This window comes from Dermacentor albipictus, chromosome 1, assembly GCF_038994185.2.
Source record: "Dermacentor albipictus isolate Rhodes 1998 colony chromosome 1, USDA_Dalb.pri_finalv2, whole genome shotgun sequence".
Taxonomy (NCBI): Eukaryota; Metazoa; Arthropoda; class Arachnida; order Ixodida; family Ixodidae; genus Dermacentor; species Dermacentor albipictus.
Genome location: NC_091821.1, coordinates 116,010,568 through 116,037,914, shown reverse-complemented (window position 1 = coordinate 116,037,914; position 27,347 = coordinate 116,010,568). Strand labels below are relative to the sequence as shown.

The window sequence follows — 27,347 nt, the reverse complement described above, 5'->3', positions numbered from 1 at the left end:
TTTTATAATGATTCATTTGATTTTCTACTCTTCTTATCATTCATCATGCAAAGTAGTCGATCCTGGTGATAACAGTGGTGAAGCTTTGTCTGTTGTCAGAGGGTGGAAAGAATGGAAAGTAAAGAATAGTTACAAGATATGGCGCCTGCATTTTCACTGCTAAAAAGGATGGTGCAAAAAGTGAAGTGGCTCCAGGTAACCGATTTCGGCATAGCAGGCAATGCACCAGATATGTAGCAAGACACTCAACTATAGCGGCACTAGTTCTCATGACCACAACTCAGGAAAGATTTTCTGGCAAAGCTGGGTAACAGCCCTGGTTGTATTAACATTGGTAACACTGTCAAGCACTGTTGTTTTATTGTATTGCTTTTCAGCTAGAATCATAACAAAAATTACTTTTGCAATATATTGTGCCAGAGGGCAGACCAAACTTTGAGAGTTGCAAACTTTGCCAGTTCCACCAAATATTGTGTTAAGGAATATAGTGATTCAATTGTTAGTAACACTTCTACAGTGTTTAATCAGAATGTACTCTATTAAGGGACAATAAAAGCAAATGTTAAGTGTGCCTAAAGTGGCAGATTAGTTCTGTAAGATATCCAAAGCTGATCTTTTACCTTTTCCTGGTGTAGTGGTAGACAAGGAAACCACAACAAAGGAAACCACAACTATGTTCGTATTATGCCTTTTCATAGGTAGACTGTATTAATGCACCTGTCTATTCTTCCACCTTGGTTGTGATGTTGCCATATTACACCACTGCCCATATAAATCCAAAGCAATCCATTTGGGAGTGTTTCAGATCTCATCACTGAATTATAGCATGTGAAACAAACTTTAGTAAGGCATAAATAGCATCATGGAGAATAGTAAATTGGGCAAGATGGACAGATGGATGTTTTAAGAATGCCGCGTGATGAATGGTACTTTGTCTGGTCATTCTCTGTCTTTCTGTTATACTGTGTGCTGCCCTACAAACATATATACAGTCGACTTCCATTAATTTGACCCTTACTGGACTAATGAAATTGATGGTATTATCTGGCAGGTCAAACTAAACAATATGTAGAAATAACAGCAAAACACACCACTGATTCATTTGGCAGTATATTTGGCCGATTTTAACACACCCCCAAATCAAAGCGCACCCACTTTCCATGATTCCAAAGTAGAAAACTAACATAGACATGACAATAAAGCTTCTAAATGAAGAAGCAATCAAATGCACACCTTATTTTTTAGTAAGCAAAATGGGCAAGGGTCCAGGCAACAGTTGCCAAATTAAGCAGTATCAGCACTCTTCAAGCTCATTCATTACCTGTCACTTGAAAGTTGGCAGCCTCTTATCTTTTGTGCGATTGTTTACGACTCTGAAAGTTTGGTCTGCCCTATGGCACATTATATTGCCAAAGTCTTTTTCGTTATGATGCTAGCAGAAGAGTGATACAATAAAATGACAGTGCTTAACAGTATTGACAATGTTATTACAACCAGGGCTGTTATACAGTTTTGCCAGGAAATCACTTAGCTTTGCCGCACAATATTTTAAAGGTAGCTTTGGTTTTGTATCCTATTGCACATTGGAAGCAATTTTCGGCCCGATTCCCCTGGAGGAAATATATATATATATATATGTATATAGTCATATCATAAGAAACCAACAAGCACTGACACCAAGGACAACATAGGGGAAATTACTTGGGCTTAATAAATGAAATAATGAAACGATAAATTATTGTAAATTAAAGTGGGTGAAAAAACAACTTGCTGCAGGTGGGAACCGAGCCCACAACCTTCGCATCCCAGGGTTCTACTAGGACACATAAATACCCAAGAAAGTGGATGGGGAAACAGTGCTGCGGTAGCTCAATTGGTAGAGCATCGCGCACGAAATGCGAGGGTTGTGGGTTCGGTTTGCACCTGCGGCAAGTTGTTTTTTCGTCCACTTTAATTTACAATAATTTATCATTTCATTATTTCATTTATTAAGCACAAGTAATTTCCCCTATGTTGTCCTTGGTGTCAGTGTTTGTTGGCTTCTTATGATATGACTAATAAAAATCGGGCCCCTCGGTTAACTCCCTTTCTTCTCGTTTATATATGTATGTATGTATATATATATATATATGCATGCACATTAGAATTGAGTAAGTACTGTAATGAGACGTTATGAGCTACAGTTACTGCTTGAAAAGCTTTCTAGGGCAAACCGAAAATGGATGTTTTTGAAGGGACTTGACACGTGTTCAAAGCATTCACTGTCCCCCTAAAATCCACCAAGACAGATGCTGCCACTTAAGGGGTCGTTATTGGTGTCACTATAGAGGTCAAGCACATGCATGCTGACTGGTGAAGTTCGAATTATCCGGCGAAGGCCGATTTTAGTATGAAAATAACGAGAAAACTTCGGGCCCATAGAAATGCATGGGTGCCAGCTAAGATCTTCTGTTGGGATCGAATTAACTGAAAAATCTTATTAACTAGAGTCAAATTAACGGGAGTCTACTTGTTCAGCTTTTGTGCACCATGTGCAGCTTTTTTACATGGTGGCTTAATTCCAGGCTGCGGGAGTCATGAACTGTCCATGGTGTTTGCTGCATGAGTTTGTTCCCTGCCATTGAATGCAAAAGGATTCATTTCTGTCTTTACTGAGCTGGACGTGGCTCAATAGTAATTGCCTTTTTTTTTGTGGCACATGCTCATACCCTAGTCAGTAGCAGGGCTGATTATCAGGAGATGGCATGTTGACCACTTGCTTTGTGTTGCCTTTGAGAAATTTGAGCTCCATTCCAATCACTTCTCAGTGTGATATGTGTGATAATTCAACAATGTTGGCCTTTAGTGTCGCTTTAGTGCTTGATGAAGACATCTTATATTGTTAGGCAATTATATTATGTGAGAATTTTCACTTGCCTGTGTTTTTCATTATCTTCCTATTTTTCGCTTTGTCTCCTACATGGCCACCAGCTTGTGAATTCCTTGCCATCTAAGGACCAGCTGAACGCAATATGTCTGGCCCTCGTTCAGCATCTGACAAATTCTTCTCACAGCTACAGAACTGTGCTACTGGCATTGCGCATTTTGATCATGCTAACAGAGCATGACTTTGGATTTTATGCTGTCAAGACGTAAGTGAAAGGTTTTATCTATGCATGTACTTTTTGTTCCCGGTAGTCACCAATCATTTTGTGCATTTTGCAGGAGGCCTATGTTAATTGACAATTTATAAATTTGAAAATACCGTATTTACTCGCCTAATGATCGCACTCGCGTAATGATCGCACCCCTGAATTTTGTTGTAAAAATTCGATTTTTTAAATTTCCCGTGTAATGATCGCACCCCGAATTCGCTGCAGCAATATGTCGTGTGCCAAGTCTAGCTGATAATGATCGCACTTACCATCTGTTAGATGCTACACGAACGACTCTTCAAGACAAGACAAGCCAAGCAGTCTGCACGCACCAAACATTCTTAAGTAGATGCCTCATTTCATTAATTTCATCTCTTTCTGCACTTCCATGACAAAAAGAGGTACAACCAAACTTGCCTTTATTATGGGTAGGCTTTATAATGGTTGTGGTCAACAAAAACAAAAAAGGCGCCTTTTGATTCTTTTCATCTGCACTCGTGGGCATGCAAATAATCGTGCATGGCAATGATAGTAGCCACGTTTACACTGATACGTTAAAAGTGTACCCTATTCATACGCTGACGCTTGTAACACAGCTAAGGTATTCACCCACCCTTAGCGGAAACGTGCCGTATTAGGATAGTAGTGAAGACAGATGCTGTAGTTTCCGCAGCATGCCGGCCATGCGTTTCTATGTCACTGGCAGCTAAGCGTGCCCGCCTGTTTCTGTCTCCTCAAAGTGGACATGGCTACGTTATTGCCACAAACTTGCCGATATTAACGATATTATTCATCACTGATACAGAAAAAACTGTTTCAATGCACGGAACGTACTCACGAGAAGAAAAAAAAAATCGCGTTCGGCACGTTCGGCTTGCTCCGCCGGCCGCCATTTTTGTTTTGGTGTCCCGCACGCGCATCCCGCAGCAAATGCGGGATGAATTTTTTTTTTCTTTTCGCTGGAAATTTAACTCGCGTAATGATCGCAGCCCTGAATTTGCGTCAATTTTTCTGACAAAAAAGTGCGATCATTATGCGAGTAAATACGGTATGAATGCATACTTTCATAGGCGACGGCTACGAGGCAGCTCGAGGACCCAAGCCCGAGCCCCGCACCCCAATTTGTTATTGCGGGCTTCTGTCACCCACATCTGAGGTTTCTTTTAAGTTGTCCCAAACTTATCACTTGTTAAATCTTTCAAATGCCAAAAGCTTGCTGTACTATTGTTAGTGTAGGCATGCTCTGCTTTTTATTCATTCATATCTTAGCTTAATTTTTGTCAATGTTAATAATAACAGAAAAAGGTGCAATTAAGATGTTCAGCAAACTAACTTTAATTTCTAATGGTAAGGACATCTTTTTCCTATAAAGAATTAGAGAATAAATATTTTAATAAATGTTCACATTGCTTCTAAAATTGCTGTTCAAGCTCTTAGAATGAAGCTATTAGTGTGACTAGAAGTGCTCGAAAATGTTATATTGGCAGTGTCCTGGAAAAAAGAGATGATTCGCAAAGTTTATGTTTAGAGCTCAAAGGGCACTAAAGGGAAAAACTATTTGAGCTGCATTAGTAAATCGCCCTCCTACTATACCAGTAAAGTTACTCTTGCCATGAGACGACGCTTGGTAAGCCAGAAAAGATTACAAAATAAATGCACAGGGCAAGTCTGCCTTGCGAAGTTTCCGCACCAACTGGCCCGTGACATCATGGACATCACGTCTATTCAAGCCTTGTTAAGCTTTTATGGGTAAACAGAAAATACAGTGTATCCAAAATGAGGCAAAAACAGCACTTGACAAGCTTTGACAATTTGCACTTTGCCAAAATGGCTCAAATGAGACGAAACATTTTTAAATCTGTCATGTAACACTGGTGTACTGGCCTAGGGTTTACGTGCAAAATTAGAAGTTGTATGTGGCCCTAATTTTCTCTACTAATAAGCAACCTATACCATGAAAGAAATGAAAGTAGAATTTTTCGAGAATAATTCGAGAATAATTTCATTCATCCTAAAATGATTTTGTGTTTCTCTTTAGTGTCTCTCAAAGAGCACTGATGGCCTAGTTGATAATCGTCTCTTAGTTTCTAATAGAACACATGAAGTGCTGAAATTTTTTTTCTCATCTTTTTTCAACTACACTTCTTATAACCAAGTTATATTTAGAGGGAATGTGGGCAGTATGAGCAGCGACTCAAAAAAATTTTTAATGTGTTGGGTAATTAGGGCTATATAACAATTACTGGACCTTCGTTTTTTGCCTGTGTAGAGACATTATTGAAACTCTCACTAAGTTTCCCTGCTGCCCCTAGAAAACTCTACATACCACCAAGTTTATATTTGGAGAAAACGGGCATGTTAAGTGTAACGGATGGCAAAATGTTACCGTTTCTGGCATAACTATCAGCTTTGGAAATAAATACCTAATCCTAATTTTCTCCATATTTTCATGTGTTATACAAGCTTCGTAGTTGTTTTCCCAGTGTCATCGGTAAATTAAATTATTTGTACCCTGTTTATATGTTGTAAAAATCAGGGTAATGTTATGGGTAATGTGCAAGTGAAGTACAAAGTATATGTGTTACTTACAGCCTTTGCAGTGAATTACATATGCAAGCGCTCTAGATTGTTATAGGTGTGTTTTATGAATTGCGCACAATTTAGCCCACTGTACAGAGATAACTGTAATTGCCCCCAAGATCGAATTTGGTCTAAGTAGGGGTAATGTTATGGCTAGTGAGGATGTAAAGGTAAATGTGTGTTGTTAAATTACATCATAAGAAGCCAACAAACATTGACACCAAGGACAATATAGGGGAAATTACTTGTGCCTAATAAATGAAATAAAGAAACAATGAATTAATGGAAATTAAAGTGGATGAAAACACAACTTGCCACAGGTGGGAACCGAACCCACAATCTTCGCATTTCGCGTGCGATGCTCTACCAATTGAGCTACTGCGACACTGTTTTCCCATCCACCTGTGGCAAATTGTTTTTTCATCCACTTTAATTTCCATTAATTCATCATTTCTTTATTTCATTTATTAAGCACAAGTAATTTCCCCTATGTTGTCCTTGGTGTCAATGTTTGTTGGTTTCTTATGATATGACTAATAAAATCGGGACCCTCGGTTAACCCCCCTTTCTTCTCGTTTGTTAAATTATAGTTATTGTAAAAATTGCTGCAGCATGTTCTTAAAGGAGTGCTGACACAAAAATTTTCAGTCTTGTTTTTTTTTCACTGAAATAAGTAGTTGATGACCCAATAATCACGAAACATTATTTGCTTCAGAACACAACAGGTAATTATTTGGAGTCTTGTTTGTAGCGACCAGTCCAAGTTTCGGTTTCAGAGAGCAACGAGATGAACCAAAGAAGGAATGTAAACACAGCTGGGCACATGATCGCACAGAACTGTGACGTACGCACGCTAGCGTGTTCGCCGGCGCACAAGCTTCGTGTTGCTAGATCGTCTGCTATGCCTGCGCATGCTTTGCGATGTCCTCGCCATCATCGTTGTCCTTTTTTCGTCCTCCAGCGGCCACTATTTCCTGCTGTTGTTAAGCAGCCGCCTTGGGTGTCTGCTTGACAGCATTTGAAAGTACCATAATAGGTAGTGGCTGCCTTTGGAGGCATGCAGCATGTTGGGCTACTGCTCGGTGCCGCAGTGCCGGATGTACGCAATGGAGCCCGGTGTCAGCCTTATTCACACGTAGCCGCAGGGCAAGGAGCTGCGTCAAGCTTGGCTGGCGAAATTTAGAACTGGCAGACAGCCATTGGCTACAACTTGGGTATGCAGTAAGCACAGACGTGGGAAAGATTTCTGCTACATCGCTGGGACTGCGTGATGTTCGGTGAGTAGGAAAACGTGCACTGAGACGCTCGCCCACACCCGGCTGCCTGGCTAATGTCATGATGGTTTGGTCTATGAACTTGTTGATGCTAGATACTGGCAAGTTCACTGGAATGGAAAGGAAGTGGTAAGACGCACATTAAAAAAGGCATGGCATATGGTCATGCTTATGTTATGAATTATGAATTAATGCACTTGATTAGGAAAAAGAAGCAGAGGGAAATTGCACGCCAAGAAGACCGATAAAAGTACAGTGTGACGCAACTTGAGAAAAAATATTGACATTTCCAAGAGTTTAGAAGACAAAAAAATATTGAATTGTTGCGACGGCACATCACAGTCACCGTAGGCGTCGAAGTCTCTATAACGAAATTATTTTGGAACAGTTCTGATAGCGTCCACGCAACAATGATTGCTAGTGTGCTGCCAAATGCTCATATGCTGCGGCCTCAAGCTCACGGCATGGTGCGAAAACGTGCTTACAGCGAAAGCAAAACATTGTGCGCGGACATGCATGCGAACGTGCACTCGGTCGATGCGAACCCGTGCGATCGCTGCATTGAGGCTTCATTCTGTTGTGCCCCATTTGGTTATACAGACAGCCCACTATAAGACATAGTTCACAGCGTTTTCACATAGTTTACATATGTTTCACATAGTTTACTCTCAGCGTTTGCCTATCTTTCACCCAAGAAGCCGGTTTGGGAGACTCCATCGTGGCGACCACTCTCAGTGGCATTCACTGTACATATTCGGTAAAGTGATAGCATCTGTAAACGATTCTGTGTTTTCAGTTTGCCCAAGGTTATTATATCGGCAGTCAAAAACTTCCCTTGTTTTGAGTGTACATATATAAATGTCCAGGAGGGCTGCTGCGTGGTGTTTTTATTGAGCACCGTTAGCAAAACCTATGAGGAGTGCGCCGCGTGATCTCTCATACTACGCAAGGGAGGCGCTTCCGACAGATGGCGACTGCGTAACTCCTCGCCCCCAATATTCGCTGTTTATATTTTGCGGATGATGTGTGTTTGCGCACATAAATTGATCACACACATTAACTCGACTTCAAATTTTTGTGTCACTACTCCTTCAAGAGCTTGAGTAGACTGTATTCACTGTTTCCCAGTGCCTTAGCATAATTCTGCTTGACGCCAAGTTCACATTCAGTCGAAATGGGGTCATATTATAGGCATGATGTGGGAAAAAAATGTATGTTTCTGGCTAATTGCAGTCATTGGAAGTAATTACTGAATACTCTATCATTTGCTGTCTATTTCTATGCGTTCCACGAGGTGCGATATGTTCACATGATGGCCTCGAACTAAAGGAGGAATTTGTTTCCAGAACATTATAAGTCCATTTTAGGAACAGCGCAGAATTTGGCCCGCCATTTTATAGCTGCCACCGAGACGAAATTTGCTATAAAGGAAGAAGCGTGGATGCGCAGTTAATTTTGTGTTCCTAAATTATAGCCGATGCCGCTATTCAATTGCTTGAATGCGTTATATGGCTGTTATCTGCTGTTTCCTAATGTCCTGAGAACGCTCTACATCACCCTGTTAGTACTTGATGAGAATTGGAGGTGTGTTATGTGCAGTGTGTGGGGAAACGTTAATGTTTCTGGAATAATTAAGAACTTTGGATATAATTACTGAACCATCATTTTCTCACTGCATTCGTTATGTGGGATGTCTTTGGTGTCTTAGATGAACTAACAAGTTACCGTGTTTATATTTAATGGATATAGCGGGACGGTTATGGGTGATTTGTAGGCAAAGTTCAAAGTCAAAATGACACACTCAAAAGTCTTTGAATTATCAAGAAATATGCCTAATGCATACAGCTGTCTCTCAAATGAAACTTGCACATATTCTTTGCAAGCAGTGGTTCCTCGGTAGAATATCCCTTTTAAAACCGAACTGAGATGACAGCAGCAGCTGGTGCTTATTGCAAAAGCTGGTCATGTGCTCATGATAAGTTTTTGTGTGCATTTGGAAAAAACAGGCAAGATTGATATGGGACAATAGTTTACAATCATCTCTCTTGAATATAACTCACTTTTGCAACTTGTAGTGGGAAAAATTCTCAGGTAAAACGACACCCACTACAACTCTGCGCCACTGTGACCGCAGCAAGCAGTGACAGTTGGCTAAATCCTTCTTGCCTTGTTTTTTGTAATGCACAGCATATTTTATACATTCTTTAACTCTTTTGTTACTACAACTATTCAAATCAATCACCAGCGATCACTGATGTCAATTGGTCACGTCACCCCTTAAGGCTTCTATCGGGCAGTGATGAATCTCTAGGAATGTTTTTGGCTAAGAAGCAGAAATTTGTGAAGGCCCATAATTTAATGAAAAGAAAAGATCTCCCACTGTATGGCTGCAAACATTTTTGAAGAAATAAAGAAGAATTATTTGTATTTGGAAATTGGCGTTTCATCTTATAAAATAATGCTACTCCTGAACACCTTAATATGATTGTGGCATGAAAACTGTGGATGAGACAGGATGAACAATCAGAAGAAATTATTGTGTGTTGTTGGTTATTATCATTTATCCATATTCTTATGTTGTTTTCTTACCTCAATGTAAAGAATTGGCTCAACTTCAAGTCCTAGTGCACTATAAAGACACCACACAAATTATCAGCAATTGTGGGTCAGGCTAAAAACTTTTCAGCGCTTCTTTAATAATCTGATAAAAAATAACATTAGCAGATGGCAAAACTGGGAACTTAATGTCTCTGGGAGGCACTTTGCAGAAATGAAGCGTGAACTAATAATAATCATAAACAAGTAGAGCAGACATATATGCCTAGGTTCATGTTTCTTATTTCTAGTGTTAGCGTGGTGGTATTTTGATTGTGTTCATAGGCTTCTGTTGGTGGCATTGTTTCATTGTGTACTCATGTTATATGCTTACAGAGCGCTGGACAAGGAGCAGCTGAGCCTGTGGTTCCTGTTTGAGCGTTTGAGCACGAGCTTCAGCAAGGACAGCTCGGACTTCCTGTCATCGCTGTCTGCATCATTGCAGCTGCTACGCACTCTGAGCAGCGTAGAGGGTGTGATGTCCCTGGGGCAGCTTCGCACTTTGCACTTCAATGCCGCGGATATGGCTAATCATTTAGCCTGGGAGAGACGAAAGGACCCAAACAAGCATCCACTGCAGAATCTGCATGCCATGATCATGGTGTGTTTTATTTACTTGCTCCCCATCTTCTTAAGACCGGTGTGCTTGCTTTATGAACCTGACTCTGAAGAAGCATGCACAGTTTACTTGCACTGGTGTTTTTTTCAAATGGCAAAACTTTTGTGAAGTAAGCTGATAGAAAGTTGGCAAATGAATAGCTCATTAAATGAACAACCTAAGGCCACAAACACAAATTGAAGCCAAGAAAATAAATATGAATTGTAGGTAGGGGTGTCCAGGCCTTGAAATTTCAGTTCTGGTAAAATTGAAATTGAATACAGTTGAACCTCGTTATAACGAAGTGGCAGCTGCCACTAAAGCTACTTATATATCTATATAATAGTTATATCTGAGATTGCGTCTACATGAGAAAAATGCAATAGTGTTGCCTTGGGTCGGCATTGCAAGCTTCCTGGCAAAGACGGTATTCTCGGTCGTTCACTTTTGGAGATACAGTCGTTTTTGCAACATTTCGTGTAGCTAGCAACTGACTTGTCGGTGTACTGGCACTGTGCACTATCCTTCTGGCACTGTGCGAAGCATGCTGTCCGACCTGACTGGCAGGTAGCTGCACATTCATTATTGCTAATGGCGTTTTTCACTGGTCAATTTGGAGCGGGTTCGCGCTTTCTGCTGGTCGTTTCGGATCAACTCGCTCCGCACTGGATCGCTCTCACTTGCTCCGCCACCGAGGCGCGGTTTCGGGTGGAAATAGCTCGCGTCACTTCCGTCTTCAAGTGAAATTGGTACCCGGTTGGTACGCACAACATTGTGTTGCTTCGCAAAATGGCTGCATTCGGTGCTGCTGCAGAGCTCGCGTTTAGCAATGAGAGCTCAGACGACGGCAATTACGAGGTGACACAGGTGCCGTACGATGCTTTCTATGCACGTTGTCCATGCACAATCCTTGCGGGCGCGACATGGAAATGATGGACTCTGCGACCGCCACAGTCAAATTATGCACGAGGGCCAGCTGCTTTGGTTGCTGTAGAAACGTACAGAGCGCAAGTTGGGCATGGTTTCCAGACCAGTTTGTGTCACGTGTACACAGACTTCCTGTGAGATCCCTTGCGGAGCGTTTTTGCGCTCCGCTGGCCGATTCGGATTTGTGAAACCCGTGCGCTCGCTCGAGGATTTTGGTGGCCGCTCCAGATCGACCATTGAAAAACGTCATAAGATCGGCCACTCGGTGCCATGTGGCCAATCCCAGTGATAATGGCTCTGTGGTGGCATGCCAGTAATTTTCGAGCCCAGAAAAACTCGTGCCAGCTCGTACTCGTACTAAAAACTGGTACCAAGCGGACCCATCAATTGCATGCGAACGCTGCAGGGCGCAACATGTGAATGCTACCTCACCTGCAAAAGTTAATTTATTTTGAAGGGCTCCTCACCAGGCCACATAGCAAATTTCGATTGTACACTGGAGGTTGCTACATACCCTCTAGGGAGTGTTCTACTGCAAGAGTGTTTCAAATTGGTTCATTAAGATAGAAGTAGTTCAGTGCCACGAACCCATGATTTTAGGAGGCAAGTGTCACCGCCAACATAGATGCTCTCTCCACTTGCCTTGTTTAGCCTCCACAGGCAAAATTCCTTCCCTGCGTGCTCCCATACCGGAGCTGGAGGATCAGCAGGCCACATGCGTCTGCGCTTTGGCGGACGAAAAAATTTAGGAACTGTTGATGAATTCGGACTGAGCTGAAAGTGACATTGATGAAGCAGCTCAACAAAATGGTTTGTCAAGTGAAGACAGTGAGGAAAAGCTCCTGCCACCTAAGAATCTGAGGAAGAGGAGGAAATCTGACAAATGTCTGCTGGAAGAAGAAAGAATTCAAGCCTTAGGAGCATGCTTTCGACTATCTTCTTCAGGCATCTGCACTGGTATCACAGCGGTGGCCAGTGAGCTCCTCACGGTTTTTGAGAGTTTGTTTACGCATGTGGGGAGTGAGGAGAACATCAGATAAAAACTTGTGAGTGAAAGGGTTAATAGCCGAGATAGAAATGCTTCAGTGCTGTGAACCCATAATTTCAGGAGGCGAGCATCAGCACCAACTAGACACTCTCTCCTCTGCAAATGTAATTTCTTCCTTGCCTTGCGTTCTCTCATACCGGAGCTGGAGGATTGTGTAACGCGTACGTCACGGACCCCGCCTTCTTTCCTCTCTCTCTCTGCCCCCCCCCCCCCCCCCTCTACGCCCAATTCGCTTTTTTTGCTGGCACACTTCCGCTGACGGTCTCGCACGCGAACAATTGCATTTGTCTTGTTTCACACAGTGAACAACCTTCTATGCTGCGCACAGGAACACTGAGGCAGACGCAAGCGGATCACGAAGCATGATCGCGCGCTGTAACACGGCAGAAAATGACATAGTTTTACTCTGCGTGCACGACTGCATGACATGGGAACAAGCAGATGAAACGGAAGTACATCTCTCTTTCTGCAGTACGACAGAAAGCACGCAGGCATTCAGTTTGTAGGTTTTATTATTTTTCTAAACTTGACTCAATTCCTCTATTGAAGCAGCACATTAAACAAATAACTGCGGTTGCTTTGAATAATTCTCGAAGTCACATGCCACATTGATGCCACAGCACGGTGAACTACGTAGGCGCACTTGCGCGATTGACATCAACTCTTCGGCTGGGAGTGCGGCGCCCGCGAGAAGAAGGGCGTAGGGCGTTTGGTTTGAAATTTCAGTTCTTTTCTAGGGAACGTAGTGGGATAATACTTTGCAGGCACGATCCTTAGCGCGCATCCCCTCACCAGGTCTGGCCATTTCAAACTGACAAGCGCAGCGCGCACAATGCGCGCTGCGCTTGTCAGTTTGAAATGGCCAGACCTGGTGAATTGTGCGCGCTGCGCTTGTCAGTTTGAAATGGCCAGACCTGGTGAGGGGCCCTTTAAAGAATCTCTGGCTGTTAAGGGTGCATCGCGTTGAAGCACATCACACTCTTGAGCATGGCCGCTCTGTAGTGTATGTCTGGTCAGATACGAGACACATCCTCCAGACTGGCCGTGGCTGGAGCTACAGTTTGCTATACGTAATAGTGAGTAGCGACAACACTGCCGCTACAAGTACCACATTTTGCAACCTGCACTATAATATGCAGTGTGTGTTAGTAAGCAATACGATCACTTTTGAGAGTTTTCGCGTCACTTGTCACTGGAAACATCACCGTCTATGAGTGGTAGCACTTCTTGCTCAGTGCCAAGCATGCTGTCTTGCTGCTGTGCCAGAAATGTTGCTCGAAGCCTGCCTCCCGAGAAACATGTTTTGATTTGTGAGTGAGCAAATATTTTCTTCGCTATATCTGATATTGCATTGGATCTTGTACTTCTGGTTTCGTTATAGCTGTTGGTTAACCCAGGGAAATGCAGCGTGCCCAACCAGTTTTAATGTACTTTGTTGTATCCTATAATTTGTCATATCCATGTTCCTTATATTGAGGTTTGACTGTGCTGCTGTATGGTGCTACAGGCAATGAATATAATAATTTGTATAAGGAATAGAAAGAGGTCTTACGAGCCACCAACAACCACTTTTGTTTATGGCTCAAATGGTGGGCTGTCGTGCTTCTACACTCTTCATTGCTATCCTTAGGACACTATTTTCATTGGGTCTCTTTTTCAGTGAGCAGTGACTTGTTCAACACAACACATTGCATCACCAGATGCTCAGCGCTTGGTGCCCTGCGTGCCAGTGCCATCAGTAGTGCATTGTTTCTTGCAAGCTTTCACATCGCATGCGCTCTATGTAAATATTGCTCGAACGTTATGGCTTCTGATTTATCGTATATAAATACTTAACACTTTCCTGTCTGTACCTATACCCATTGATAACATATTGTCGATGGCTTCACTTCGAATTCTTCAAACGTTGAATTCAACTTCAAATTTTGCCGTGCTTGGAGCGCTTGTGAGCAGCTAGCATCATCCAGCGCCTAAAGAGGACTATTGTTCTAGTTTCACTTTTGTGTTTCTTTTTTACACTGCGAGGGGATTTTCAAAGCTCCCTTTGATTAGGCGTGACAAGCCCTCATAGCTTCCAACATGGCGTCAACGTCGCGCGTAGCTGCCCTTTGAAAAGGCGAATTTCCACGGATTAAGTGGAGTCTGTCAGAATTTTTTGATGGTGGTAGCAGCATCGACTCGGAAGATGATTTTGATTCATCTGACTTTAGCACGGTCGGCAAAAGTGTGTCAAATTAGCCCTGGAACATCAATCAGCTGGTAAGTTTCATTTTCTACTGCAAACCGTTTTGTCGCGGCTGCGGTCAGATCTAAAGATTTCCGGTGTGTTCTAAAGGTCACAAGGGTGGTTGCTTGGGCTAGTTGGTAATTCATGATCAAAAATAACGTACAGTGCAAAGGACAAGGACAGCGATAGACGACATACACAGCGCTGACTTCCAACAATATTTTATTCGCATTGCCACATCGTGTGTATATATACAAGAAGAGGCATGCGCAGAAAATGTACGACAGTCACATGGGGTGTTCTAACAGCAAGTCATTGAACTAAAAAACATGGTCACCTGAAAAAATAATAAAATAATAAAAAATTCAGCATTACGATTTCTATCTGTTTAGAAACGCGACTTCACCAGGGGTCAGCACAATTGAGGGTGCACTAACGCAAATACTTCCAAGTTTTCTGATGAAATCAGCTTCCACAATTTCCCGGGTGAGCTGTGAGCAGTGTCTCGCTAAAACTTGCATATCATCAAGGAATGGCACGCAGCCGCATTCCCGGCAATGGATGCCCAAGTGGCCTTGTACAGTGCTGCGGACGTTGTTACAATGCTCTCTTAGTCGATCGTTTAAGCACCTGCCCGTCTGTCCTACATATTTACTGCCGCAGGACAGGGGAATTTGGTAGACTACATTAGTTGTGCACGTCACAAACCGTTTTCTGTGCCCGACAGAACAACAACGAAACGTCAAAGCGAAACGTCAAAGCATTTAAAAAAAAGTCGCTGCCTGGTTGGAAGAAAACGAACTGCTTAGATAACAAAAATATAGTTCTCCTCCTTCATGTCCGATAGCACGGTGTGTCCGTGAGTGGCGTGGGAGGTCTCGAAAGTGGTGTTTCAAACTATCGTTAGCGGGCTAACTATTTCGAATGGGCGCGATACAGAAAAAGTTAAGAAGTCAGCAGGGGATTTCAGAAAAGTTTGTTAATCTGCAAAGTTCATTTATGTGGTCATCATAGTAACATGGTCTCACTGTAAACACTTAGCAGCACATACAGTCACACACACATACATTATATATACACTATTGAGATATTTACAAAGATTCGTTAAGGCTTGTGGCTCGGTGCCGAGTGTGAAATCTCACTAAAGTGATTGTACTCTTGAAAGCGATCATTTGAGAATACTGCTCCCCTTTTCCAAGTATGCAATGTAACTGCGAATACCGTCGAAACCCGCAATAACGAAATCGCTGGGGAAAGCAAAACATTTCGCTTTTGCGGGAATTTCGTTAGCGCGAGAATGAGGCAGAAAAGACAGAGAAGGAAATTGGCTTGCAAAAAAAAAAAATTATTGCCAAAAGTCAGTCAGCTTACTTTGCCGAGCCTTGCCTTCCAGCAACTTTACTGCTCTCGACTCGCACTGCAAGAAGTGGTCCATTGCCACGTCGTCATCATGCTCACCGAAAAATGATCTAATTACATCGAAGGCGTTCAACACATCTCGCGGGTTCGCAGTCCTCTCTTGATTTGGTGTCTGGTGGTCGTCGGCGTCGTTGGCACCTTGGCAAACGCTACTTATGGTGACCTCATCAGTCATCTCTTCACGGACGACAACACCTTCATCCACACAAACGAACTCATCGATGCTGAGGCCATCCGGAACACTATCTGTCACGGTAGAAAGTTCATCCCATGCGTGGGTCAGCGATGGCAGCACTGCGCCGTCAGCACTGTCAACTAGTGCACCTTCAGGCGAATCTTGCGATGCCACTGGATCAGCGCATGATGCTTGCCGAGTGGCAGTGAAGCCGGCATGATTAAAACAATTAGCTATCACGGCTGGCGATGTCGCAACCCATGCGGCGGCCATCATCTCAAGCGCCATGAACATGTCCACTACGGTGGGACGCTTCAACTGGAGGTTCAGCAGCAGACGCTGAATCAGCCTCTCCTTGTAGGCGCACTTGACGCTACGAATGACGCCTTGATCAAGCGGCTGCAGCACGGAAGTGCAGTTCGGTGGAAAAAAAACCAAGCGCACGTTTCCCAGTTCCATGTTATTGATATGATGGGTACTGCAATTGTCCAAAAAAAGGCAGACCGATCTGCCTGCCTTCCGCATGTCCGTATCAAAGGCCTCGAGCCAGCTGCCAAATATGGCCCGGGTCATCCATGCCTTCAGGTTCACGGTATACTGTACGGGCAGCCGACGATTTCCCTTGAAGCAGCAAGGCTTCTTACTTCTGCCGATTACAAGCAGTGGCCGTTTATCTGTGCCGTCCATGTTGGGGCACAACAAAGTTGTTACATGCCGCTTGCTGTGTTTCCCCCCGCGGCATTTCGGGCCTTTTAAGTCCAGGGTCTTCGATGGCAGCATCTCGTAGAATAAGGCCGTCTCATCTGCATTGTAAATGTCCGAGGGCTTGTACTGGTCCAATAGTTCTTTGTTGGTCAGCAGCCACGACGACGTTGTCAAAGGGTCGACGGCTGCTGCCTCCCCGGAAATGACTTTGGCCACTATGTCGTGGTGGGCTTTGAAACGGCTCAACCAGCCAGGGCTAGCCTTAAAATCAGCGTGCCCGAGAATGCATGCGAAGTCCAGCACTTTCTGCTGCAGAACACTGCCAGACAGCAGCACTTTGTTGGCACGCTGTTCACAAAACCATGCAAACACCGCCTTGTCAACGTCTGGAAAAGCCGCAGCACTCACCGTCTTTCTTGTTTTTCGCACTCCCACCATTTCTGAGCGCGCTGAGAATGGAGGCCTTGTTTTTCAGAATTGCGATATCGAACTGCACGCAATTCCAAATTCTTCGGCGATATCCATTTTCTTCCTGCCCTTTTCAGCTTGGGCAATAATTGCAGCCTTATCCTGCAGTGTCATAAATTTCCTCTTTTTGGCTGGAGGCGGCATCTTAGCAGGCTGTCAAAGCAAACGGTCCGATTGGCACAGAGACACACAATTGACACACTCTAGCACCAACGACACTGAGCACACGACCATGTGCGGCGGTACACAAAGCCCACTGATACTAAAGCATCATCCGGGTTATCGGAGCTTTCACGTGTAGTAGATGTCGATTTGGCTGCCACGCACGCAGGCGTTTTGCTCCGCCTTTAGCACAAGCTGTAACGGCACACAGGATTAAATAACATGTGCTCACTGCGAGATCGCCTACGGTTCTTGTCATTTTTTATTTGTATCATTTAAATGCCAATTGCATTTTTGGCCCGGACACTGCGCAGTCACCCGTTGCGACGGGCAAACGACCACCATCATCATCATCACTGTCGTCTGTCACGAGAGGTGGGGCAAAGCTTTTTTTATTGTAAACAATGGTGGCAGCGGCTACACAAGTGTGCTGTGGCGGTAGTTAAAGCAATTTAAGTGCACAACGAATGCATTTGAGCAGTTTCCGGACACAACTAGTGTTACATGAGTAGATTATTTGCAGACTGTCGTTTCAGAAAATTTCGTTGATGAGGGATTGCTATAGAAAAAAGTTTCGTTGTTGCAAGATAGGAAATGCATTGAGTCCTATGGCTGTTCGCCGGGGATCCAAAAATATTTCGTTGCGGCGAAAATTTCGTTCCCTCGGGATTTTGTTACCGCGGGTTTCGACTGTATAACAGGATGTGAAGATAGAGGGCACCTTCGATTGCTGGGGGGGTGAGGTATACTAATCTCCGGAAAGAAGGGATAGTAATTTCAACCAAGGGTGTATAATGCACCCGCACTCAAATGCTTCGAATAGCACCCTTCATCATTGTGAAAATGTCTTTATTGAAAGCGAAATAGATAATAAATGCAGTAGAACCTCGTTGATACGATCCCTTTAGTATGATTTCTCGGTGCCAACGTTCGTGATCGAGAACACAAAAATTACCTAGTACATCTAGTCTTCTTTTTTACTGGTTCATACATTCCTGAGAAATGGGATCTTTTAGCACCAACATCCAGTGCATCGCCAAACTGTGATCGTGTGATATGTTTTCTCGCTGCTAGATCCCATGTAAACAAGAAAAGGTGTGAGGCGCATGCGATCGAGAACAGTAGCCACCTGCCGCAGCAGCTTACCCCGCAATAATAACCCGCCTGTCTCTCGTGAAAACGCTGGCACACTCAGTCTCCAATTCCAGTACCAGCAAATCTCTTCCTGAGTCATTGCACGCCGCATTCACAGCTATCGCCACCAACTCTATTGCAATAAGCATCTTCACTTATCTTCTTCACAGCACATGGGGGACAGTGCCGTTGAAAGCTTACTTCACCCTTTTCATAGGCAATAACCCAAACCTGCTAACGTTTACTGATCCAGGCGGTGGGAAGTGAGCATCATGTTTCACTTTGTCAGCATCATACGAACGATATTCTGGCATTGCCCATCAGATCGATTTCATTTCGGTGGCCCGTCACCATGTTAAAAAACTACACAATATGAAAACGACGATGTGCGTCTCCGGTATGCGTCACCAGTTCGACACATGTCAGCATCTCTTGCCTTAAAAATTCACGATGCGTGGTCACGTTAAAACTTGGTGCCAGAAACCCCTGCTTGAAATCAGGCCGAATTCAAGGAACGTAAATATAAGCTTGCCTAAGCCGCAAAAATGACAATGCACGTCTCAGGCCGCCTGGACCCCACCAGCTCAGCATGCACTGGTGTCTCGTGCCAGGACTATTTGCGCTATGCTTTGCATTACATAGTTGTCAGCTACAGTTGAATCTGTCAAATTTTTCAGTGACTTTAGATGATACGTTTTCTTGGTTAGTACATATTTTCTCGCTTTTTTTCTAATATGTACGAACTAGGTTCTAATGTATAGCGTCTGGGGCGCTGTGGTGGGTATTTTATGGGGCGCCCATTCATGCCAAAGCTTCTACTGTGAACCCTGCCACTGGGAATCAAGCCTACAACTGGCATATGTTTTTTTACTCTGCTGTGTGAACTGAGCTTTTATGGTGACTATTTTTTAGAGGAGATGGAAATAATTTAGAAATTTTGAGTGACCTGCTTATTTGTAATTTTGTTTATTTTTCAGAAAAAGTTAAAGAAGCTGGCGGAAATTAGAGACGCGGTAAGAATTCCATATATTTGTTTGCTTCATGATACAAAACGTACAGTAAACCCTCAATATAACAAATAGATGGTGAAGGGAAATGGAGTTCATTATAAGCTGTATTTCATAAACCCCTTGAGGGTCAAATTTTTTTCAGAATGAATGCCCCCAGGGTCACAATTTTTATTTCAGCTTAAAATTTTTCTTGAGTTATTTATTTAGAGAAAAAATGAGCAAAATGTTTTTTAGGTGACAATAAAGTGAAAATTTTTTTTATGTGGGCAGTTTTATGCATGCTTTATTAAATAAACTAAAAATAACTTTTTAGTGGTGTTTGAATAGTGTTAGTTTTAATAGAGTACAAATAGTATTTGAGAAAAACGATCCTGGAATATCGAATTGAATATAAATTTTATTTTCTGCATTTCTAAACAAGGTGAAATATTAAGTTCAGTTGGATTTCACTTGGTTAAAAAATAAGGCTCATATCCATCATTTTGCAGGTGTATGTAATACCATGTCTAAGTGGGTGTCCAGGCAACTGTGGAGCTTGTAAATGATAGACTACTTTCAATTTATCTGGCCACCATGACAACAACATAGAGCAAAGAAGAAAGCTGTTTATTGAAAAGCAGAGGGTTTAGTCAGGATATATATACCTACATGCTACACTGCAAGGAATGAGATTAAGGGGACAAAAGGTCCTAGAAGAAGGTGGGCTGATGAATAAAAAAAGAATGCAAAGAAAGAAATTAATAATAACAATAAAATGAGAACAGCAGGCCACCAGATGCTCATAAATAATTGTTCTCATTGAAAAAGAGAAGTGTATTACTGCAGTACCGCACATTGTTTTAAACGGATGCAAATAAGGTGACACTGACTACCGTATTTACTCGCATAATGATCGCACTCGCGTTATGATCGCACCCCTAAATTTTGCCGTCAAAATTCGATTTTTTTTATGTCCCGTGTAATGATCGCACCCCGAACTTGCCGCAGCGATATGTCGTGTGCTAAGTCTAGCTAATAATGATCGCGCTTACCGTCTGTCGAATGCTAGGCGAACGACTCTTCAAGACACGCCAAGCGGCCTGCACGCACCAAACATTCTTAAGTAGATGCCTGATTTCATTAATTTCATCACTTTCCGCACTTCCATGACAAAAAGAGGTACAACCAACCTTGCCTTTATTATGGGTTGCTTTATAATGGTTCATGTCAACAAAAACAATAAAGGCGCGTTTCGATTCTTTTCATCTGCACTCAAAAGCACGCAACAAATCGCGCGCGGCAATGATAGTAGCCACGTTTACTCTGATACGTTAAAAGTGTACCCTATTCATACGCCAACGCTTGTAACACAGCTAAGATATTCGCCCACCCTTAGCGGAAACGTGTCGTATTAGGATAGTAGTGAAGACAAATGCCGCAGTTTCCGCAGCACGTCGGCCATGCATTTCTATGTCACTGACAGCTAAGCGCGCCCACCTGTTTCTGTCCCCTCAAAGTGGACATGGCCACGTTATTGCCGCAAACTTGCCGATATTAACAATATTATTCATCACTGATACGGAAGAAACTGTTTCAATGCTCGTAATGTACTCGCGAGAAGAAAAAAAAATCGCGTTCGGCTTGCTCCTCCGGCCACCATTTTTGTTTTGGTGTCCCGCACCCGCTATCCCGCAGCAAATGCGGGACGAAAAAAAAATTTTTTTTTCGCGGGAAATTTAACCCGCGTAATGATCGCACCCCTGAATTTGCGTCAATTTTTTTGACAAAAAAGTGCGATCATTATGCGAGTAAATACGGTAAATAATAAATATGAAAAAATCCCTATACAGTCGAACCTGGATATAATGAAATTGTGCTTGCAGTGAAAAACTTCATTAAATTAAAAACTTCATTCCGGGTGGATAGTATCTTAGTAAGCTCTTATAAACAAATTGCGAGGCAAGTCCGTAATAGCGCGGTTATGAGTGCCAGCGTGTGGGGTGCAGATTCCGCCAAGAGCAGTGCTTCGACGTGACTCATGGCGTCCAAGCTTCGTGTGTGTTGCGTCGCGTGGCGCCGTGAATCTTGGATGCCATGGCTGACCACACTTAGTGCTCGTAGCTGGTCCCCATAAATTAAAAACAAAAGTGTAACGAGATACAGATATCCATCCTGGAGAAAAAAAACCAACGAGAAACAAGAAAAATCACAGCAAGGAGACAACTACACGAAGTAAGGTTCATAGTTTTATCGATGACCAAGCAAGAACTCGCTGTTACAGCGTGAGCAAGCACTTTTCACTGTGTTTCAGAGACTTGTGATTACACGACCGCCAACACTACACACGCTGAAATCGATGCGGAAAAGAACACTACACACGCTGAAATGCAACGTGCATCAAGGCACCGAATGTCTCGACTCGTACTTAGCATTTGCTGCGGAAAAAACGTCCAAGATACAGCGCCTGGCTCGTGCGTGGACGCACGCTTGGAGAAGAAGGCAGATAGGCTTACGTTCCTGCCTCTGTTCCTCCATTCCTGACAATGTGCTTGATCATGTTATAATGCGTGAACTCCCTCCCCATCTCCTTGCGGAGAAGGAATAGTTAGCTCTCGTGTTTCTCTGAGTGCTGTGAGCCGCCGCCACCCCACGGTCGTTGGCAGTTGTTTGCCAACGTGACAAATGGCACAGCAGTGTTTTCTGCCTGCCACGTCTCGGTGCGCACGGTTGGACGGTGCTTTTTCCTCTCACTTTTTGTGCAGAAGCGCGCTTGAAATAGCTTTTTCCTCGGCTGACATTCTTATACTTCTTTGCTATATTCATTTCATTTAATTTTATTTTTACATACTGCAGCCCTTTTATAGCTTGTCCAGGCTGAGCCTAAATGCGCATTTTTGGGGCTGGATAAATTTTAACAATTTTGAGCGTGCAAAGCGCGTACTTGAGGCAAAATCTTCTCTGACGGCAAAACATGTATCTTTTAGCTTACGCCAGTTTTACTACTACAGGGTGTTTTTTTGTTGCGGAGAATCTTCCAAGGCTGTGTGCATGCTTAATATCGCTGCTGTTCAATGTTAAACCAAGAGCATTTTCGCATAGGTTTAGAATAAGCGGAATAGGAATAGAATTTTTGCAAGGTTTAGAATAGGCGGCTGGTGCCATTTGGCTTGACAGGAGGGTGGGAGGTTGGCAGAGAACTTACTCAGTGCAGGTAGGTGGTTCCAGACGGACTTTGGGCGGTGAAGGAAGGGCAAACGGGTCCAGGTATCAGGTACGTCAGCACCTGGAAGGTTAGGAGCGTTGTGAACATCGTTGGTCTGGCGGTGTTGTGCCCAGAGGATTTGGAGATTCCTTGCTGCTTATATTGCGCGCAATGTGGTCCCGCGGTTGCTGACGTCGGAGAGTTCCAAGGTTGCCAGGCGGTGTGCCGGGTGTCGTTCTGGAAATAGGCGGCTGGTGCCGTGTGCTTGAAATGGCCGAAAACTTAGCTAAATTGAAACCATGTCACCAAATTACTTCATTAAATCGTAAAAAAAAATACATGAGTTAATGTAGTTTGTTTCATCACGAATTTCATTAAATTGAGGTTCGTTATATTGAGGTTTGACTCTATACGGTGCCTAAAAGCGTATAAGGGGCTCCTCACGAAGTCTGGCCATTTCAAACTGTCAAGCACAGAGCATACACTGTGCGCTAACGATCATACCTGCAATATATTAGACCGCTAGGTGCCACGAAAAGATCTGAAATTTCAAACCAAATAACCTGTGCCGTCTCCACATGCACGGTGTGCTCCCAGCCGGAGAGTTGACGTCAATCGCGCAAATGTGCTTGCCTAGTTCACCATGCTGGGACGTCACTCACGGTGGCACGTAACTTTGAGAATTATTGAAGGCAACAGCAGTTATATTTGTTTAATCTGTTGCTTCAATAGCTGAAATAAAGTTTAGAGAAATAATAAAACCTGCAAACCAAACGATTGCATGTCTTTGTTTTATGTTATACCATTGCAAGAGAGATGTGCTTCCATATTGTTTGCTTGTTCCCATGTGAAATCGCGTGCACACAGAAGGCAAAACTATGTTATTTTCTCCTGTGTTCCAGCATGCGATCATGCTCTGACCTCCTTGGGTCTGCCTCGGTGTTTGTGTAGCACTGACTTATGCAGCTAGTCAGGTGTTCCTGCGCACGTTATGAAATGAGACAAATGTGACAGCTTGCGTGCAAGACCGTCAGCGCAAGTGCGCCAACAAAAAAGCGAGGTGCGCAGGGGGGGGGGGGGGGGTGTACAAAAAAAGAAGGCGGGGTCCGTGATGTAAGCTTCACAGACTCCTCTAGCTCCAGTATGGGGGAATGCAAGGAAAGAATTTCGTTTGCAGAGGCTAGAGAGGGGCAAGTGCAGAGAGTGTCTATGTTGGTGCTGATGCTCGCTTCCTGAAATCGTGTTTGTGACACTGAAATACTTCTATCCTAGCTATTAACCCTTTCACTGGCAAGTTTCTTTCTGACTCTCTCCTCATACAAAGTTCTTTTTCTCACTCCTTACTGGTGTAAACAAACTCTCAAAAACCTCAAGCTCACTGGCCACCGCTGTGATGCCATTGCAGATGCCTGGAAAAGATGGGTCAAAAACATGCTTCTAAGGCTTGAATTCTTTCTTCTTCCAGCTAACATTCGTCATGTTTTCTCCTCTTGCTCAGATTCTTAGGCTGCAGAGGCTCTTCTTCACTGTCTTCGCTCAACAAGCCATTTAGCTGAGCTGCTTCGTTGTTGACACTTTTACCCCAGTCCAAATTCATCAGCAGTCCCTAAATTTCTTGTCTGTCAAAGTGTAGACGCATGTGGCGCGTTCACATGCCATGGATGCGCTGCTGAGACAGACAAGTAATGCGGATGTCATGCACACTCCATCTGTTGTCTAAAATTTGGCCTACATGTTCTATGTTGACATTTTTAAAGCTTGGGCAAGTTGGTGTGACATTCCTTTTCTACACCACAAAGGACATGGACGAGATGAGTGCACATACACAGTGCTGTGTCTCGTCCGTGTCCTTTGCACTGTAGAAAAATAATGTTCTGTGTGTTTATGTGACCTCTCCAAATACAGCGCGATGTAGCCACGAGTTTTTTTTTTACACAAGTTGTCTTGGGAGTTGCATCGAGTGAGATAAAAAGGCAACACGAGTATACTTGGGAGTTGCAGGGGGTTGTACGTGTGCACAACACGATATAACTTGGGAGGGGAAGTGAAACGGTTCATGAACCAATTTGCAAAATTCTTGTGGTAGAACACTCCCTAGAGGGCACATAACAACTTTCAGCGTATAATCATAATCTGCTATGTAACCTGGTGAGGTGCCTTCAAGGGTAGAAATTCTTGAACAGGAGAGTTCTGCGCCTTGCATTCACTTAAGAACTGGTCCCTCTGCATTACAACCGCAGTTGTCCTGCGGCAGAATCTTTTTATGCAGTCCTCACTTCAATTGTACCCAAAGCATACCTGCCCATTCTCCAGAATGTTTTGTAAAATTTACGAATTTGGGCTTGTTGTACGATAATATGAATATCGTATCATTTTTTTACAAAAGATAAGTTTTCTGTGAAGAAAGATTTCGTGGTGTTGATTGATGGGGTGACGCAAGATTTTAATAAAGAATGCATTCAAAATAGGAGTGATGATGTACTTGTGCTGCCTTCTTGAGGCAGTGCAAAATAATGTGTGCTAGTGGGGTACAGTAAAACCTAGTCAATTCGACCCTTAATAATCTGGAAAATCATATAATTGGGACTGATCTTTTGGTCCTGGCAGGTGTATGCATTATCTAATACAATAAAACTCTCGTTAATTCAGACGTATTTGGCCACACGTTGGTTATTTCGGACAACTCTCGGCGCTTGGCCAGTGCTAGAGCATCGCAAATGTGTGACACCAAAGAGCAGAAATTGCATTAGTGCATCACTAGTCCACATCGCCGTAGTCATTAGTGGAAATTGCATGTGAATGACAGTAACGCCAGAACGCTTCGTGCCTATTTGTGCTTTTAAAGCCTTGCGTTTACCGCAGCGCACAACGCCGCATTAGCTGCGTGCCTTCATGACTGCGTAGTTGCCATACATGATCACGTTGGTAGTGGCCACAATTTCGTCTGCGGCAATTACAGGAAACAGTAGTTTTGCTTTCACTCGGTGCGCGTGTCGGCCGCGTGCCTTCATGACTGTGTAGTCGCCATCCATGATCGCGTCGATGGCGGCCGCGGTTTCGTCCGCAGTGGTGGCGGCAAACAGTAGTTTCGTTTTGAGTCAGGAGTCAGTATGCGCGTCGGTAGCGTGCTTTCATAACTGCGTAGTCGCCATCCATGATTTCATTGATAGCAACCAAGGTTTCGTCTGCAATTGAAGCAAACGGTAGTTTCATTTTGTCTCGGTGCTTGCGTCAGCCGCACACGTTCAACACCGCAAGGTCACGTTGACGGTGGTCGCAGCTTCGTCTGCAGCGGTTGCAGCAAGCAGTAGTTTAGTTTTGACAAGCTTTCGAAGATGAAGAGCATCGGCTACATCATGATGGACAGCGACCAGCTCACTGGCACAAAAATAATTGAGATGTGCGCATTGTAGTAAAAAGCCTGTCTCAGATGAAGACATGCACTGCAGCCGTGCTGTGAAGGAAGTCGTGAGGCCTTCGCCGCTGCGAGTGCTAATGAGCCACGAGATGATGAGAAGTGCAGCTTCTGCACTGCTTTTGTGCAAGATAGGAACATGAGTGGCCCATTTATTCAGTAAATAAAAGCATGTTTGTTTTCTTGATACCCTCGATAATTTGGCATTCGGTTAATACAGGCATTTCTCTTGGTCCCATGAAATCCAAATTAACAAGGTTTTACTGTACTTGCTTTGAGCAAGTTTATTCAGTATAGTTCTTGGAGGTGAAATATGCAGCAGCAAAGTCATTGAGAAAGTTGGCGTGATTTAAAGACAATGTGTGGTTTGTCAGTCTTTGCTATTCCAAGTTTCCTGCTGCTTGTGTACTGTGTTGGAAGTTCAATAGTAAAGCACATACATAAACTACAAAGGGTGTGTACTCAAAGTCACAGTTCTCAAGAATGCAAAAAAGAACCTGCTGCCACTTAGAACGAAATCTACAACCTCTTCATGCTTTTCTCTCTCCTCTATGAATTGAGCTGCAGTGGTGGCTGCTTTCTAGCCATAGATGCAAAATTTTCTGATATTTTGAGCAGTTTGAAAATGAAGCTTTCTTTTTGTTTCTTTTTTCAGGACGAATATCAGGAAGAATTGAAGAAGTCACCAGAAATTGGAGACTCGGTATGACCAGCACTTCATATATATATATATATATTTTTGCTCAATGCTTAAATTACTAACTACATAATACAATCTAGCCTTGTTACGAAGTTGCATAGGAGACAAAAATACATTCATTATATCTGATATTTGTTAGAATCATACACACATACATCTGCGAGGGAGAAACTCACGGTCAGGTCTATGCAAAAGGAATGCAAGTGGGGAGCCTCCAACAAGCCAGCAAAAGTTCTGCAAATTTTGATGACCCATAGACATTTTGCCGTGCTGATACAAGGCACGGAAACAACAATAAATTACGTGCACTCTGCACCGCTGCAAATTTGTAACTGTGTGATTGGTCTTATCGCGCGGGATTGGCACGTTAGCTTGCCGACTATGGTCCAACCATGCTGAGCCAGCTGCACTTAAGAGGCACCTTGGCTTAACCAGTGCCACTTAGTAGGGAATCAGCAACCAAAGTTGCGTTTTTGTGGCAGTTGACACGGCAGCAACTTTGTTTATGGCTCCCATGTTTATTGCATCACAAGTGCGATTCATGCCTGAAACACCGTGAGACATCTGAAATATCAGTTATTGCCATTATACGGTG

General features: G+C 43.4%; 1 protein-coding gene across 5 annotated transcripts in view; it reads left to right on the top strand.

The window, feature by feature from the left end:
• vir (VIR_N domain-containing protein) overlaps positions 1–27,347 on the top strand; it is a 338,801-nt gene that overhangs the window by 244,662 nt on the left and 66,792 nt on the right. For 4 of the 5 annotated variants that reach the window (XM_065439604.1, XM_065439605.1, XM_065439602.1 and 1 more), the window contains 4 exons: positions 2,971–3,131; positions 9,920–10,184; positions 19,424–19,459; positions 26,708–26,755. In XM_065439604.1, the coding sequence (XP_065295676.1) occupies positions 2,971–3,131; positions 9,920–10,184; positions 19,424–19,459; positions 26,708–26,755 (510 nt within the window). The remainder of the gene's footprint in view (positions 1–2,970; positions 3,132–9,919; positions 10,185–19,423; positions 19,460–26,707; positions 26,756–27,347) is intronic. The other variant, XM_065439603.1, reaches the window with a different exon arrangement.